Source organism: Triticum aestivum, chromosome 1D (assembly GCF_018294505.1).
Source record: "Triticum aestivum cultivar Chinese Spring chromosome 1D, IWGSC CS RefSeq v2.1, whole genome shotgun sequence".
Taxonomy (NCBI): domain Eukaryota; kingdom Viridiplantae; phylum Streptophyta; class Magnoliopsida; order Poales; family Poaceae; genus Triticum; species Triticum aestivum.
In genome coordinates, this window is record NC_057796.1 from 337,323,907 (window position 1) to 337,340,522 (window position 16,616).

The 16,616-nt window shown below is 47.0% G+C and overlaps 1 protein-coding gene across 1 annotated transcript; it reads right to left on the bottom strand.

The window, feature by feature from the left end:
- Nucleotides 1-5,914: 5,914 nt before the first annotated feature.
- LOC123181887 (probable glycosyltransferase STELLO2) lies at nucleotides 5,915-10,203 on the bottom strand. The gene is made up of 3 exons (XM_044594294.1): nucleotides 8,099-10,203; nucleotides 6,978-7,104; nucleotides 5,915-6,865 (listed from the first exon to the last, which is right to left on the bottom strand). Exons 1-3 carry the CDS (start codon nucleotides 9,817-9,819, stop codon nucleotides 6,389-6,391), a joined length of 2,325 nt encoding a protein of 774 aa, XP_044450229.1. The 5' UTR covers nucleotides 9,820-10,203; the 3' UTR covers nucleotides 5,915-6,388.
- Nucleotides 10,204-16,616: the final 6,413 nt, after the last annotated feature.

The window sequence follows — 16,616 nt, forward strand, 5'->3', positions numbered from 1 at the left end:
AAACCACCGCCATGCTCTAAAAAAATATAAGTGAAGCACTAGAGCAAAATTGCCTAGCTCAAAAGATATAAGTGAAGCACATAGAGTATTCTAATAAATCACGATTCATGTGTGTCCCTCTCAAAAGGTGTGTACAGCAAGAATGCTTGTGGCAAACTAAAAATAAAAGACTCATATCATACAAGACGCTCCAAGCAAAACACATATCATGTGGTCAATAAAAATATAGCCTCAAGTAAAGTTACCGATAGACGAAGACGAAAGAGGGAATGCCTTCCGGGGAATACCCAAGCTTAGGCTATTGGTTGTACTTGAATATTACCTTGGGGTGACTTGGGAATCCCCAAGCTTAGGCTCTTGCCACTCCTTATTCCATAGTCCATCAAATCCTTACCCAAAACTTGAAAACTTCACAACACAAAACTCAACAGGAAATCTCGTAAGCTCCGTTAGTACAAGAAAATAAATCACCACTTTCGGTACTGTTGTGAACTCATTCTTTATTTATATTGGTGTAATATCTACTGTATTCCAACTTATCCATGGTTCATACCCCCCGATACTACCCATAGAATCATCAAAATAAGCAAACAACATATAGAAAACAGAATCTGTCAAAAACAGAACAGTCTGTAGTAATCTGGATAGTTCGAATACTTCTGTAACTCCAAAAATTCTGAAAAATTAGGAAAACAGGGGCAATTTGTATATCAATCTTGTGTAAAAAATTCAGAATTTTTTCACGCTTCTATGATTTTAAAAAAAATTGGACTGGGCGCAAAAGTTTTTGTTTTTCAGCAAGATCAATCAACTATCACCGTAAGCTATCCCAAAGGTCTTACTGGGCACAAACACTAATTAAAACACAAAACCACATCTAACCAGAGAACTAGATGAATTATTTATTGCAAAACAGAACCTAAAAAGCAAAAACAAAAATAAAATTGGGTTGCCTCCCAACAAGCGCTATCGTTTAACGCCCTTAATTAGCTAGGCATTGATAATTTCAATGATGCTCACATAAAAGAGAAGAATTGTAGCACAAAGAGAGCATCATAAAACACGTGACAAACACATCTAAGTCTAACATACTTTATATGCGTAGGCATTTTATAAGCAAACAAATTATTAAGGCAAGCAAAAACTAGCATATGCAAGGAAGAAGAAAGAGACGATAGCAATTTCAACATGAAGAGAGGTAATTTACTAACATGGAAATTCCCACAACCATATTTTCCTCTCTCATAATAATTACATGTAGGATCATAAGCAAATTCAACAATATAGCTATCACATAACATATTCTCAACACGATCCACATGCATGCGAAGTTGACACTCTTCCAAAATAGTGGGATTGACATTAACTAAAGTCATGACCTCTCCAAAACCACTTTTATCAAAAAATTCATAAGATTGAACATTCTCCAAATATGTGGGATCTAAAGTTGACACTCTTCCAAACCCACTTTCAATATTATTGCAAACATTATTATTACTCTCATATTCATCATGGGGCTTAAGTAAATTTTCAAGATCATAAGATGAATCACCCCAATCATGATCATTGCAACAAATAGTGGACATAGCAAAACTAGCATCCCCAAGCTTAGGGTTTTGCATATCCTTAACACAATTGACATTAATAGAATTTATAATGACATCATTGCAATCATGCTTTTGATTCAAAGAACTATCAAGTATGGGTGCAATAGCAATAATCTCATGTTTAACATAAGGAACTATAACATGGCCATAAGAATGGCAAGCATCATGTTCATCAAGGGATATTTCAATCAAATCATCGGAATCATAATTATCTATAGATACATGCATATCATTATTTTCTTCCAAAGCAACGGCCATTCTCTCAATAAATTCCTTAACATAAGCATTATGAGCATAGTTTTCATAGCAATATTTAAGTATGTCGGAATTTTCAGATTTGTAGAGAGTAATATCATACTTTTCAATCAAAGAAGCAACTTCATGAGCACCCTTAAAAGCAACAAATTCTTCAATTTGTTTGATATCATAGTAACTATAAACACCATTTTTATAAGAAGATAAGATTTCATTATCATTAAACTCACATAGGTAGGGAAGGTGTTTTCTAGGGTTCTTAGAGCAACAAGTAAAATCATAAATTTCATAAAGATTCCAAGCATAACACAGCAAACTGTTTATTTGATTCCATAAGAGTCCCTCTTTTTCAGACAAACGGTGACGCACAAAATGAGCATGCTCATCTAAAGATTCCCTCAACTAAACTAGTTGGGGTTTCAGCACGAGCACATATAGATCGAAGATGATCTAAATAGAAAACTTTAAGTGGATCCATATCAATAGATTTTTAGCAAGCAAAGATGCAAGCAAATAGAAGGCACATGGAAACACAAACAAAAAGATATACGGAAAGAAGGCGAATAAAAGGCAAAAAAATCAAAAATCATTTTAGAAGTGGGGGAGAGGAAAACGAGAGGCAAATGGCGAATAATGTAATGCAAGAGATGAGAGTTTATGATGGGTACTCGGTATGTCTTGACTTGGCGTAGATCTCCCCGGCAACAGCGCCAAAAATTCTTCTTGCTAGTTCTTGAGCTTGCGTTGTTTTTTCCCTTGAAGAGAAAAGGGTGATGCAGCAAAGTAGAGAGATAAGTATTTCCCTCAGTTTGAGAACCATGGTATCAATCCAATAGGAGACAACACACAAGTCACCAAATACCTGCACAAACAATCAAACAACTTGCACCCAACGCGATAAAGGGGTTGTCAATCCCTTCACGGTTACTTGCAAAAGTGAGGTCTGATAGAGATAGATAAAAGGTAAAGTAAATATTTTTGGTATTTTTGGTTTATAGATCGGAAATTAAAATATTACAAAATAGTAGATCGGAAACTAATATGATGGAAAATAGAAACTTATATGATGAAAAATAGACCCGAGGGTCATAGGTTTCACTAGAGGCTTCTCTCAAGATAGCAAATAATACGGTGGGTGAACAAATTACTGCCGAGCAATTGATAGAAAAGTGCAAAGTTATGACGATATTTAAGGCAATGATCATGAATATAGGCATCACGTCCGTGTCAAGTAGACCGAAACGATTCTGCGTCTATTACTATTACTCCACACATCGACCGCTATCCAGCATGCATCTAGAGTATTAAGTTCATAAAGAACGGAGTAACGCATTAAGCAAGATGACATGATGTAGAGGAATTAACTCAAGCAATATGATGAAAACCCCATCTTTTTATCCTCGATGGCAACAATACAATACGTGCCTTGCTGCCCCTACTGTCACTAGGAAAGGACACCACAAGATTGAACCCAAAGCTAAGCACTTCTCCCATTGCAAGAAAAACCAATCTAGTTGGCCAAACCAAACCGATAGTTCAAAGAGAATTACAAAGATATCAAATCATGCATATAAGAATTCAGAAAAGATTCAAATAATATTTATAGATAAGCTGATCATAAATCCATAATTCATCGGATCTCGGCAAACACACCGCAAAAAAGTATTACATCGAATAGATCTCCAAGAACATCGAGGAGAACATGGTATTGAGAATCAAAGAGAGAAGAAGCCATCTAGCTACTAGCTATGGACCCGTAGGTCTATGGTAAACTACTCACGCTTCATCGGAAGGGCAATAGGGTTGATGTAGAAGCCCTCCGTGATGGCAACCCCTCCGGCGGGGTGCCGGAAAAGGTCCCTAGATGGGATCTCACGGGTACAGAAGGTTGCCGCGGTGGAAAAGTATTTTTGTGGATGCCTCTGGTGGTTTGGGAATATATAGGCGAAAGAATTAGGTCAGGAGGTGCACGAGGGGCCCACAAGGGTGGGGGCGCGTCCTCCGTCCTTGTGGCCGCCTCGTGGCTCCTCCGACTTCATCTCCAAGTCTCCTGGTTTCCTTCAGGTGCAAGAAAAATCAGCGCGAAGGTTTTATTCCGTTTGGACTCCGTTTGGTATTCCTTTTCTGCGAAACTCAAAAACAGGGAAAAAACAGAAACTGGCACTGGGCTCTAGGTTAATAGGTTAGTCCCAAAAATAATATAAAATAACGCATTAATGCATATAAAACATGCAAAACAGATAATATAATAGCATGGAACAAACAAAAATTATAGATACGTTGGAGACGTATCAGTTCCCGAGATGGCGGTTGCGAGGTATGCAAAGACGTCCGACGGTCGATCCTCGCCGTCTCTTGCAGTTCCGATCCTCGAGCTCCTTCACAGAATCACGGCTAGGACCACCACCACCATCTGCTGTCGATGGCGCTCGAGCATCGACTCTACGTCCAAGTCGTCGGATGAGGATGAACCCTCGAGCAAAAATTCCTCGCAAGGGCTCAAATCCATCTACAAAATCGCATTTGAGCTCGCATGAACGAAAATTCATCTACTGCGGTCGGTCTAGAAGGGGCAGAAAAGGGGGCTCACCGGCAGAGGTCGATCCGGGGCAGCGCGAACCGGGGGCGGCTCGGCGGCGGTCGATCCGGGGCGGCGGCGACCACGGGGCGGCTCGGCTCGGCGGATCCAGGGCGGCGACGAAGCGGCGTGGTGGACCCGGGTCAAGGGCGGCCTGGCGGCATGATTGCGACAACGGAAATGAACAGAATCGCAGGCGGCGGGCGGGCGGCGACGGTGCCGGGTGGCTGCTGGATGGGGGTGGGGAACGTGCGTGCTGGAATGTCCCTCCCGCCAACCGCTTTTGCAAGATATAGGGCAGCGACAGGGCGAGGGGGAAAAGTAGGTTTTCGCGGGTCGGAGGGGGCAATTTACAGCGCCTCTCAAAAAAATTTAAGGGTCGGTCGCGCTTACGGTGTCTGTTCGGGACACTTTTTTGCGCCAAACCATAAACTGGTGGTTATTTTACGGGTCGGCGCGACATAAGGGGCCTGCTAGAGATGCTCTTACCACCATCGAGAGGCCATGAACCTGGGTAAATCCGGTCGCTTGTTTCCCTTCCGATCTATTCACCTAGCCAGGATACCCTATAGTGGAATCTGCAAGATTCTACTCCGAGAATTATAAAGCAAACATTTAATCATCAAACCCTACATTTTCTATGTGCATTGTACTGATTTCTCAACAAGATTAACATTTGTGTGCATGTTGCAACCAAAGGATGGGCACACAACTCATCGAATTTCCTGACAACTTCAACATTTACGTCCCTTCCTACGACCATCCGATGTCTTTTATAGTCTTGCACCCCTTTACTTATCATAACGTGTTTTTCTTATTCTCTACTCCTTTGTTTCACAAGGCAGCATTACATATTACAGCTAACAAATACTACAATCAACTTTACAGTTAAAAAGTAAAAAAGAACTACAATCAAGTTTAGTCTACTTCAATACAAGCTTCACAACAAGTGTATAATTGTACAACGATTTTAAGTGAAACCAGTCTTAATCCACACAAACTCTAGTGAATTCAAAGAGACATCAAGTCCCCTATTTTCCGAAACAATGAAGAACTTTAATTAGGTTTCCAGAATAGCATGCAGGGCTCAACACCTTTTCACAACTTTCACTGCTAGTCCAGTCTGTGTACATGTTTGGTCTTTAATTTCATCAACTGGGTCAATGCTGGAATATCAAGTTGCAAAAGGTGAAGCTAGAGACGTAGATTTCAAAGAACCTTAATAGGACTTGAACTTTTAAGTTTTATCACGGATCTCTGTCATTCATGTTTGTTTCAATTTGTTGGATCTTGTAGTATGTTTAGGTTAATACTAAAGTTCGATCCTTTGCTAAACAACATAAATAGAGGCAAAAGTGAATACTACATTTAAACTTTTCCCAGAAAAAATGAGCCACTAGCACAAATTTGCTAAATAATTGCTCAGGTTAGAATAAAGCTTATCACAAATAAAACAAGCACCAAGACCACAAAATTATGCAACCCAGATATTCTCTGTCTCAGTCCAGAAGGCAGTAGTACTAGACAAACACAAACAATATATTCTCTATGGCCTGTTGTCCCAGAAAAGCATGTTCATCCAAACACAAGCCAGAGAGTATGCCTGATTTTCATTTGCCAATGTTGACGGGTACAATAGACTGCTCAAGTGTGAATCTGTACTATAACCGACCACCAAAACTCTTGCAAAAACCGATGCCCACGTCGAGGCTCTTCCCAGTGAAGTCTTAGCTATCCTTTGTTGCCTTCAGCAGGACAGCAGGACCAAGCTGAACCCCAGTAACCTTGTCACTATTGATACAACACAATGTACAACACCTTTGAAATGAACAGCTACAGAATAAATGCAATTACAACAGAGAAACCCCTGAAAACTGAAAACTATCGCTGTCTACTCTGGCCTCGCTCCGGAAGAATAATGTTTGCATTTCAACTACAAGAACGATATTTATACCAACTCCATCAGAAGAGGGTCTCCCTTGGACATAAGCCGGATTACCTTGATGAAATCAATCTCGTTCATCACCTTAACTGGGAAAACAGCAGGTGACTGAGCTGTATAAATACTTGAGAAAGTCTCATTAGCTGCCAAGTTGGTCTTGAAAACTGTTCCGGCTAGAGCTTCCGAATCAAAATTTTGAGGCGAGTCCATCGCCAAGAAGAACATCGGGACCGCAATCTTATGATGCAGATCCAAACTGCCAACGAGACCCACAAGATCACCGAAGTCCTCAACAAACTGTCGGGGCACATAGAACAGTTCGCTGCCACAGAATACAATCTTATCTTCGCCCATGCTTTCTTTATACTTGGACTGGAAATGAACAGGGGAGCTGCCAACGACCTGCTTAACCATAGCACCTTGCTTAACAAACCATTCCTCTTTATTGCTCTCCAGTGGAATAGTAACCCAAGAATGTGCAATCTGCCACATGAGAAAGTAATGTGAATCCTAATGTATAATGTGCATTGATTGACAGCACATACATGATCAGAAACAAAAGGATGTGGATGGAAGGTGGATACGATCTACAAACCTTGTCAGTTATCCAAAGTTTTTCCTTGTCGGCTTGCAGAAGGTTCCAGTAGTTAAGAATCATGTGGTCTTGGAGGAAGAGAAATCCATCAGCACCACCGTATCTTGCAAACACCTTGGGAAGATACCTGATGACAAAATGCAAAATGTTGTTCACATGATTAGCAGAATTCGCATAAGCTGGTACTGTACACATATCAAGATAGAACTAAAAGGAGTGTCAAGAAGGTAAGTCAAGTCAATTTCATACCCCCTATTTAGTTATAACTACCAAGATGCTCATGCGTTGCACGGAACATCAAGATGCATTTGTATGAGTAGTTTATCTTGTGGGAGAAAAGGATGAACGAGGGATGGCCTTATTTGCAAATATGGAGAGGGGTGTGGGTATCTTTTTGCAAAATTGCCATAGTTTCCTTCCTATCCGTCAGACATAGATCGGACGACCTATATTGCAGGATGGCAGGCACACCATCATCACCAACTCTGCTTTTTATAAGAGTAGTGATGATGACAACATCACAATGATATAAAGCCCATCGGTAAGGTTATCTTTTAAGACCAGTAGTTGAACTTGCAAACAGAAATCGGAGATGATCTCTTTTCTGTTGCATTGTTTTGCTTTAGTAACCAGACCTAACTTTAGTCATCTCATAGGTATAAATAAGCTAACAGATGCCAAGAATGGAAAAGGAAATAAGATGTTATGGGTGGAACCATCTATGGCTGTCAATAATTCTGATAATTAAGGCGCATATCTAGTGCAAACAATTGGTGCCATCACGCAAACCTTTGGTTGAGGGGAGTGTAATAGCATACCATAGTTAACTGAGCAAAAATGTGTTTATTCTAAAAGAACCTGGGCTAAAAAAATATAGGAACATCGTCTAGTACAAATTATTCATTTAATTGGCACTAGGTCCAACACTGTAATCTAGTTAGGAGCTGCTTTAGATTAAATGGTTCAGAACTTCTGGTGGCATTGGATCTGACTGAAGATACAGCTCAATTCTTATATTAACCATTATGCAGATTGATTTTCATATCAAGTGATGATCATGTTTTGAAGAAGATCTATAAATGCAAGTCAAAGAAGAGTTATTAGGGGTAATAATCACTCACTTGTATGCGTGTGACAGAGGGCAGCGTTCAACAGCAAGCTCTGCATTGCTATGCTCGGCAAGAATGATAACGGTCTTGAATATCCGTCCATATAGGAGCCTCCACTCCAAGGCCACACGATCTACAGGTCCACTAACATGCATGATCAGCACGACATTACCAAAGTTCTTTCTCCACTTAATCAGATTTCCAATCTCATAGTTCACTGTGCCAATTTCATCAACCCCGAGGTGCACGGATGGCAGCTTCTTGGGCACAAACTCCTTCATGTCACCCTCCCCAATGGTTGCCCGCTGCCTGTCAATCTCCAATGACATGAGGCGAGGCTGCCGATACCCTGCTGCCAGAAGATCCTGCAGCCAAGCAGCTGTCAATCTCACATCCTGCTCCATCCAGAACCCCTCCTCAGCCATGGCGTAGCTTAAATCAAGAATCTTCTCGAACAGGCTCTGCTTGTTTGACCTCCACTCATTCAAGAATTTGATCAGTCTGCCAACATTCACATGCAGATCCTTCTCCTCTGCAAATGGGTAGGCCTGCACATGATCCTTCCGGTAAATAGTTGGTGGGTAGAAAGCCACGTACCCACCAATCTCCCACAAGATCCGCTGAGCCCAGTACCCACGGATGACATCTGCCGCCATTGAACTCACTGAAACAGGCATCATCAGGCCCCAGAAAGCTTGTGCGTGGAACAATGTATTGAAGGAGTTCACTGGCGCCATCATGCCCTGTGGAAGCGCCACCTTGGGGGCCTCCGGATCAAACCTCAGGTCGAATGGCGCTGTTGGCGGCTTTCTAGTGAAGTAGAAGACGGCATCCACATCCGGCAAGCCGTCAGACAAGCCCTGCTGAATGAACTGGCGGCCACTGAAGATCTCCGTGTAGAACGCCTCGTGCGCCACCTCCCCGACCTTATCCAGTGGCAGCCCCCGCGGCCACACCGAGCGCTGGCCAAAGTGCACATAGGGGTTCACCACCGTGCGGTTGGGATCCGCGTGGCTGTACTGGAGCAGCACGGGGTGGTTGGCGATGCCAGATCCCAGATCAACATCGAAATGCTTCCCGAGATCGTTCCCCGGCACCTCGGCGCGGTCATCGGCGTCGAAGATGAGCTTGGCCCCGTGCTGGATGGCGAAGAGGTAGCCCGCCGTCTTGCGGACGTGGGACGCGTAGGGCAGGAAGTCGACCGAGCGGTAGCCGAGCTGCGCCTGCAGGTCGAGGGAGAGGAAGATGGCGCCCTTGAGGTCCCAGCCGGAGGGGGTGTGGGAGTTGCCGACGGCGAGGAGCTGCCAGCCCTTGACGCGGGTGAGCGCGGCGGTGGGCGGGGAGGAGACGGAGACGACGATCCACCTCTCGGCGCGGAAGGAGGCGAAGGGGACGGCCGAGGCGATGGCGAGCGGCGGGATTTTGGACCAGGCGACGTCCGGGTAGGGGAGCTTGGCGGGGCCGGAGGCGGAGCGGGAGGCGGAGCGGTCGAGGCAGAGGAGGGCCGCGGCGTCCGGGCCGGCGCCGCGGAGGAGGAAGACGGCGGCGACGGAGGCTACGGCGAAGAGGAGGAGGAGGAGCTTGGAGGAGTGGTCGGCGGCCCAGTTGCTGAAGTCGAGGCTCTTGGCGAAGGGCCGCGGGTGGCGCCGATCGGAGCCCGGCGCGGCGCGCGGGGACCTGGGCGACTTGGTGCTCCCGGCGTGCTCCGGGAGCACGCGGTCCTGGACGAGCATCGCGGCTGCGGCTGCCTGGGCGGGGGCGGATCTGGGTGGCGGGGTGGAGTGGAGTGCGTGCGGTTTCGGTTGGGGATTTGGGGGGCGCGGGATTTGGGGTGGTTGGGCCGGGCGCGGTGAGCTGCGGTGGGTGCGGGCGCCGACAGACAGCGGGGCGGGCGAGGGATCGGTGTCGCGGTGGGGTGGGGGGTCGCGATCGGCGCGCGGGGAATGGAGGAGGCGCCGGCGCGGGGTGTCGGTCGGGGAGTGGAGTGTGGCTTACTCCTTACCGAGCAGTGAGGAGGCCGGCGGGTGGGGCGGTTGGTGGGAGCTCGTGGTCGCTCGCGGTGGGGGAGAAGCGGCCAGAGACAGAGAGGAGAGGAGTGCACCGCCACCACCACCAGGGTGGAAACGGGAGGGAGGATGAAGAAATTGAAGATCGTTGCGTTGGATCGGTGCTTTTCTCCCTCACATTAGTTTATCCCTTTTTTTATGCTTGCTTGATCAAAAAACAAAACCAGAATGGGCTGGAACGATCCGCATCACCATTCATTAAGGAATTGTTTGATAGAGCTGCATGCCTCGCACATGGCAATTGCGAAAGGGTGGTTTGTAGATCTGGATGTTTGGGGAAATACTGACGGGGTTAGCTTGATGGGCCTATGATCAACTACTACTTTTTTTAAGCATCTCCAACAGGCGCGGCAAAAGGCGCGCCCGCGCGGTAAAGTTTGGTTTTAGCGCGCGCCGGCTGGTTCCGCGCGCTCCAGCGGTGGCGGGAACTTACCGTGCGCGGGAAGCGTTTGCGCGCGCGCGGAAGAAAGCGGCACGCGGCGCGGTAGACTTGGCGGCTTCGCGCGCGCCTATAAAATCCCGCGCTCGCCACGCGCACAGAACACAGCCACGCGCCCTCCCCTCGCAACCTCGCCGCTTCGCCACCTCGCCGCTTCGCCACTTTCCGCGCCACCATGCCGCCGCGCCGCCGGGGTTCTTCGGGCTACTGCGGCGTCCGCGAGCGCCCCAACGGCTGGTACTCCGCCGAGATCCGGTCCGGCTCGGCCTCGGGTCGTTCCGGAGCGCGCACGAGGCGGCCCGCGCGTACGACGCGGCGGCGTGGCGCTTGGAGAGGCCCCGGTCGCAGATGAACTTCCGGGACGTCTTCACACGCGAGGAGGCGCAGCGCGTCGCCCCTCCGCCGCGTCTCATCACCGACATGGACCGTGCCGACCACGCTCGGCGGTAGCGCCGCCTCCTCATCGCCGAGGAGGACGAGCGAGCCATGGCGGAGTGGCGCCGTCGCCACCCGGAGGACGTCGCCGACGAGCGTGCCTACTGGGCGGAGAGGACGGCAAGGCGCCGCGCGGAGCGGGCAGACCGGCGTCGGCGGAAGGCATTGGCGAATGCGCAGTCTGATATCGTTGCAGCAGGTGGGAGGTCGATCTTCACGTCAGATGATGAACGTTGGGACGACATGTGGCTCGATACCTCGGACAACACCGACGAGGATGATGATGGTGATGATGGTAGCGACTTGGAGTAGTTTCTATCTATGTATGCCGTAGTAGTTTCTATCTAGTTGCACCGTAGTTCTATCTATCTATGCTTTCGAACTATCTATCTAGTTGCACCGATGTAAAATACCTTTGTATCGTTTTTTATCTATGCAATTTATTAAAAAATGTTGTAGAATGAGTGCGCGCGCTGCATTTTTTGCGCACTGCTGGAGCGGCGCGCGTGCTGCATTTTAGCGCGGCTGCTGGAGCCAGCGCTGCGCGCCGCGCCAAACCAGGCGATGGGCGCACGGCAAAGCAGTTTTTAGCGCGCGGCGCGTTCGGCGCCTGTTGGAGATGCTCTTAGGCTATAATCAACTACTTCCTCTGTCCCGAAATATATGAAGTTAAAGGGATTCGCGTATAAATCTGGATACACTATGCATTTTTCGAAGTTTCCGAAAATGCCCTCCCACTCGCTACCTAGTCACCTCCTGATCCCCTCCCTCGTCACCCATCTCCCTCCCAAATCCCCTCCCTAGTCGCCGGCGTCTCCTCCCCGTCGTTGTCGGCCTCTCCTCTCCCCCTTTCTCCACCGCATGCTTCCACACCACGTTTTCTCCCACCGCCTGCGCCAGCAATCCACCACCCCCTAGGTCCAAAGATCGAACTTTTAGGTGCCGGCGACGAGCTTTTGGGCGGCGGAGGTGTTGGAAATATGCCCTAGAGGCAATAATAAATTGGTTATTATTATATTTCCTTGTTCATGATAATCGTTTATTATCCATGCTAGAATTGTATTGATAGGAAACTCAGATACATGTGTGGATACATATACAACACCATGTCCCTAGTAAGCCTCTAGTTGACTAGCTCGTTGATCAATAGATGGTTACGGTTTCCTAACCATGGACATTGGATGTCGTTGATAACGGGATCACATCATTAGGAGAATGATGTGATGGACAAGACCCAATCCTAAGCCTAGCACAAGATCGTGTAGTTCGTTTGCTAAGAGCTTTTCTAATGTCAAGTATCATTTCCTTAGACCATGAGATTGTGCAACTCCCGGATACCGTAGGAATGCTTTGGGTGTACCAAACGTCACAACGTAATTGGGTGGCTATAAAGGTGCACTACAGGTATCTCCGAAAGTGTCTGTTGGGTTGGCACGAATCGAGACTGGGATTTGTCACTCCGTGTAAACGGAGAGGTATCTCTGGGCCCACTCGGTAGGACATCATCATTATGTGCACAATGTGACCAAGGAGTTGATCACGGGATGATGTGTTACGGAACGAGTAAAGAGACTTGCCGGTAACGAGATTGAACAAGGTATCGGGATACCGACGATCAAATGTCGGGCAAGTAACATACCGATAGACAAAGGGAATTGCATACGGGATTGATTGAATCCCCGACATTGTGGTTCATCCGATGAGATCATCGTGGAACATGTGGGAGCCAACATGGGTATCCAGATCCCGCTGTTGGTTATTGGCCGGAGAACGTCTCGGTCATGTCTGCATGGTTCCCGAACCCGTAGGGTCTACACACTTAAGGTTCGATGACGCTAGGGTTATAGGGAATAGATATACGTGGTTATCAAATGTTGTTCGGAGTCCCGGATGAGATCCCGGACGTCACGAGGAGTTCCGGAATGGTCCGGAGGTAAAGCTTTATATATGGGAAGTCCTGTTTTGGTCACCGGAAAAGTTTCGGGTGCTATCGGTAACGTACCGGGACCACCGGGAGGGTCCCGGGGGTCCACCAGGTGGGGCCACCGGCCCCAGAGGGCTGCGTGGGCCAAGTGTGGGAAGGGACCAGCCCCTAGGTGGGCTGGTGCGCCTCCCACAAGGGGCCCAGGGCGCAGGAAGGGGGGAAGGGGGAAACCCTAGGCTTAGATGGGCCTAAGGCCCATCTAGTGGGGCGCCCCCCTCTCTCCCCCCTTTGGCCGCCCCCCAAGTCCCATCTAGGGCTGGCCGCACCCCTTGGGGGGGGAACCCTAGATGGGGGTGCAGCCCCTCCCCCTCCCCTATATATAGTGGGGGTTTTGGGGCTGCCATACACATGAGACTTCCTCTCTCTTTGGCGCAGCCCTACCCCTCTCCCTCCTCGTCTCTTGCGGTGCTTGGCGAAGCCCTGCAGGAGTGCCACGCTCCTCCATCACCACCATGCCGTTGTGCTGCTGCTGGACGGAGTCTTCCCCAACCTCTCCCTCTCTCCTTGCTGGATCAAGGCGTGGGAGACGTCACCGGGCTGCACGTGTGTTGAACACGGAGGCGCCGTGGTTCGGCGCTTAGATCGGAATCAACCGCGATCTGAATCGCTACGAGTACGACTCCTTCATCCGCGTTCTTGCAACGCTTCCGCATCGCGATCTACAATGGTATTTAGATGCACTCCCCTTCCCCTTGTTGATAGATTACTCCATAGATTGATCTTGGTGATGCGTAGAAAATTTTGAATTTCTGCTACGTTACCCAACAGTGGCATCATGAGCTAGGTCTATGCGTAGTTTCTATGCACGAGTAGAACACAAAGTAGTTGTGGGCGTCGATTTTGTCAATTTACTTGCCGTTACTAGTCTTATCTTGATTCGGCGGCATCGTGGGATGAAGCGGCCCGGACCGACCTTACACGTACACTTACGTGAGACAGGTTCCACCGACTGACATGCACTAGTTGCATAAGGTGGCTAGCAGGTGTCTGTCTCTCCCACTTTAGTCGGATCAGATTCGATGAAAAGGGTCCTTATGAAGGGTAAATAGAAATTGACATATCACGTTGTGGCTTTTGCGTAGGTAAGAAACGTTCTTGCTAGAATCCCATAGCAGCCACGTAAAACATGCAACAACAATTAGAGGACGTCTAACTTGTTTTTGCAGGGTATGCTATGTGATGTGATATGGCCAAAAGGATGTGATGAATGATATATGTGATGTATGAGATTGATCATGTTCTTGTAATAGGAATCACGACTTGCGTGTTGATGAGTATGACAACCGGCAGGAGCCATAGGAGTTATCTTAATTTATTGTATGACCTGCGTGTCAATGAATAACGCCATGTAATTACTTTACTTTATTGCTAACCGTAAGCCATAGTAGTAGAAGTAATAGTTGGCGAGACAACTTCATGAAGACAGGATGATGGAGATCATGACGATGGAGATCATGGTGTCATGCCGGTGACGAAGGTGATCATGCCGTGCCTCGAAGATGGAGATCAAAAGGCGCAAGATGATATTGGCCATATCACGTCACTTTATGATTTGCATGTGATGTTTATCATGTTTACATCTTATTTGCTTAGAACGATGGTAGCATAAATAAGATGATCCCTCACTAAAATTTCAAGAGACGTGTTCCCCCTAACTGTGCACCATTGCGAAGGTTCGTTGTTTCGAAGCACCACGTGATGATCGGGTGTGATAGATTCTAACGTTCGAATACAATGGGTGTTGACGAGCCTAGCATGTACAGACATGGCCTCGGAACACATGCGAAACATTAGGTTGACTTGACGAGCCTAGCATGTACAGACATGGCCTCGGAACACAAGAGATCGAAAGGTCGAACATGAGTCGTATAGTAGATGCGATCAACATGGAGATGTTCACCGATGATAACTAGTCCGTCTCACGTGATGATCGGACACGGCCTAGTTTGACTCGGATCATGTATCACTTAGATGACTAGAGGGATGTCTATCTGAGTGGGAGTTCATTAAATAATTAGATGAACTTAATTATCATGAACATAGTCAAAAGGTCTTTGCAAATTATGTCATAGCTTACGCTTTAGTTCTACTGTTTAAGATATGTTCCTAGAGAAAATTTAGTTGAAAGTTCATAGTAGCAATTATGCGGACTGGGTCCGTAAACTGAGGATTGTCCTCATTGCTGCACAGAAGGCTTATGTCCTTAATGCACCGCTCGGTGTGCTGAACCTCAGCGTCGTCTGTAGATGTTGCGAAACATCTGACATACACGTTTTGATGACTACGTGATAGTTCAGTGCGTAATGCTAACGCTTTAGAATTGTGGCACCAAAGACGTTTTTGAAACATCACAGAACATATGAGATGTTCCGAAGACTGAAATTGGGATTTCAGACTAGTGCCCACGCCAAGAGGTATGAGACCCCTGACAAGTTTCTTAAGCCTGCAAACTAAGGGAGAAAAGCTCAATCGTTGAGCATGTGCTCAGATTGTCTGAGTACCACAGTCGCTTGAATCGAGTGGGAGTTAATCTTCCAAATGAGACAGTGATGGTTCTCCATAGTCACTGCCACCAAGCTATTAGAGCTTCGTGATGAACTATAACATATCAGGGATAGACATGATGATCCTTGAGCAACTCGCGATGTTTGACACCACGAAAGTAGAAATCAAGAAGGAGCATCAATTGTTGATGGTTAGTAAAACCACTAGTTTCTAGAAGGGCAAGGGCAAAAGGGATACTTCATGAAACAGCAAATCATTTGCTCCTCTAGTGAAGAATCCCAAGGTTGAACCCAAACCCGAGACTAAGTGCTTCTGTAATGAGGGGAACGGTCACTGAAGCAGAATTACCCTAGATATTTGGTAGATGAGAAGACTGTAACATCCCAAATTTTCAATTTGGAATGTTATACATAGATCATCATTTGCATATCATGTTTTGTTGCATTTTGACAAATCCTCGATAAATTCTAAGCAACTCAAGGACCCTCGGAGAGAGTTGGGGATTTTCCCGAATTTTTTTTCAATTAATTTTTCCAACGAGGATTTTGGTTTTAATTATTTTTTCTCTCTGGAAAAATATTTCATTTTAAATAAACGAGAGGAGAAAATATGACTTCTCCAAAACAATTGAAATACTGGAGGAAAAATGTTAAAATTCATTATTTGAAATTTATTTGGATTTTATTTGCAATTTTTATTGCATGTTTTCAAAATATTTATTTTTGATTTTAAAAATGTTCATCCTATTCTAGATTTTCTAACTAGACGGGAAAATTTATTTCATATTTTTCTGATTTTTATTTATTTTTCTACGCAATATTTTCCGCGGAACTTAAAAAAAAACGCGCCCGCGCCGACTGGGCCAAAGGCCCAGCCGACGGCCCGCCCGCGGCCTCTCCTCCTCCCGCACGAAGCCGCCGCCGTCGGAGTCCCTTCCGGGCACGGAAGCCGCCGCCGCCTCGGGTGCCCCCTTCCCCAAGCACCGCCGCCCCCCTCCTTAAATACCCCCCCTCTCTTCTCTCCTCACCCCGAGCCGCCGCCGCCGACATCGCCGCCGCCGCCCGCCCGCATCATCGCCGCCACCGCCGGTTGCCTCGCCCG

Coding starts and splice junctions, on each gene's coding strand:
- LOC123181887 (XM_044594294.1), bottom strand. CDS start 9,819: ATGCTCGTCCAGGACCGCGTGCTCCCGGAGCACGCCGGGAGCACCAAG. Junction 7,105..8,098: donor CCTCTGTCACACGCATACAA/GTGAGTGATTAT, acceptor TTTTGTCATCAG/GTATCTTCCCAAGGTGTTTG. Junction 6,866..6,977: donor AACTTTGGATAACTGACAAG/GTTTGTAGATCG, acceptor CTCATGTGGCAG/ATTGCACATTCTTGGGTTAC.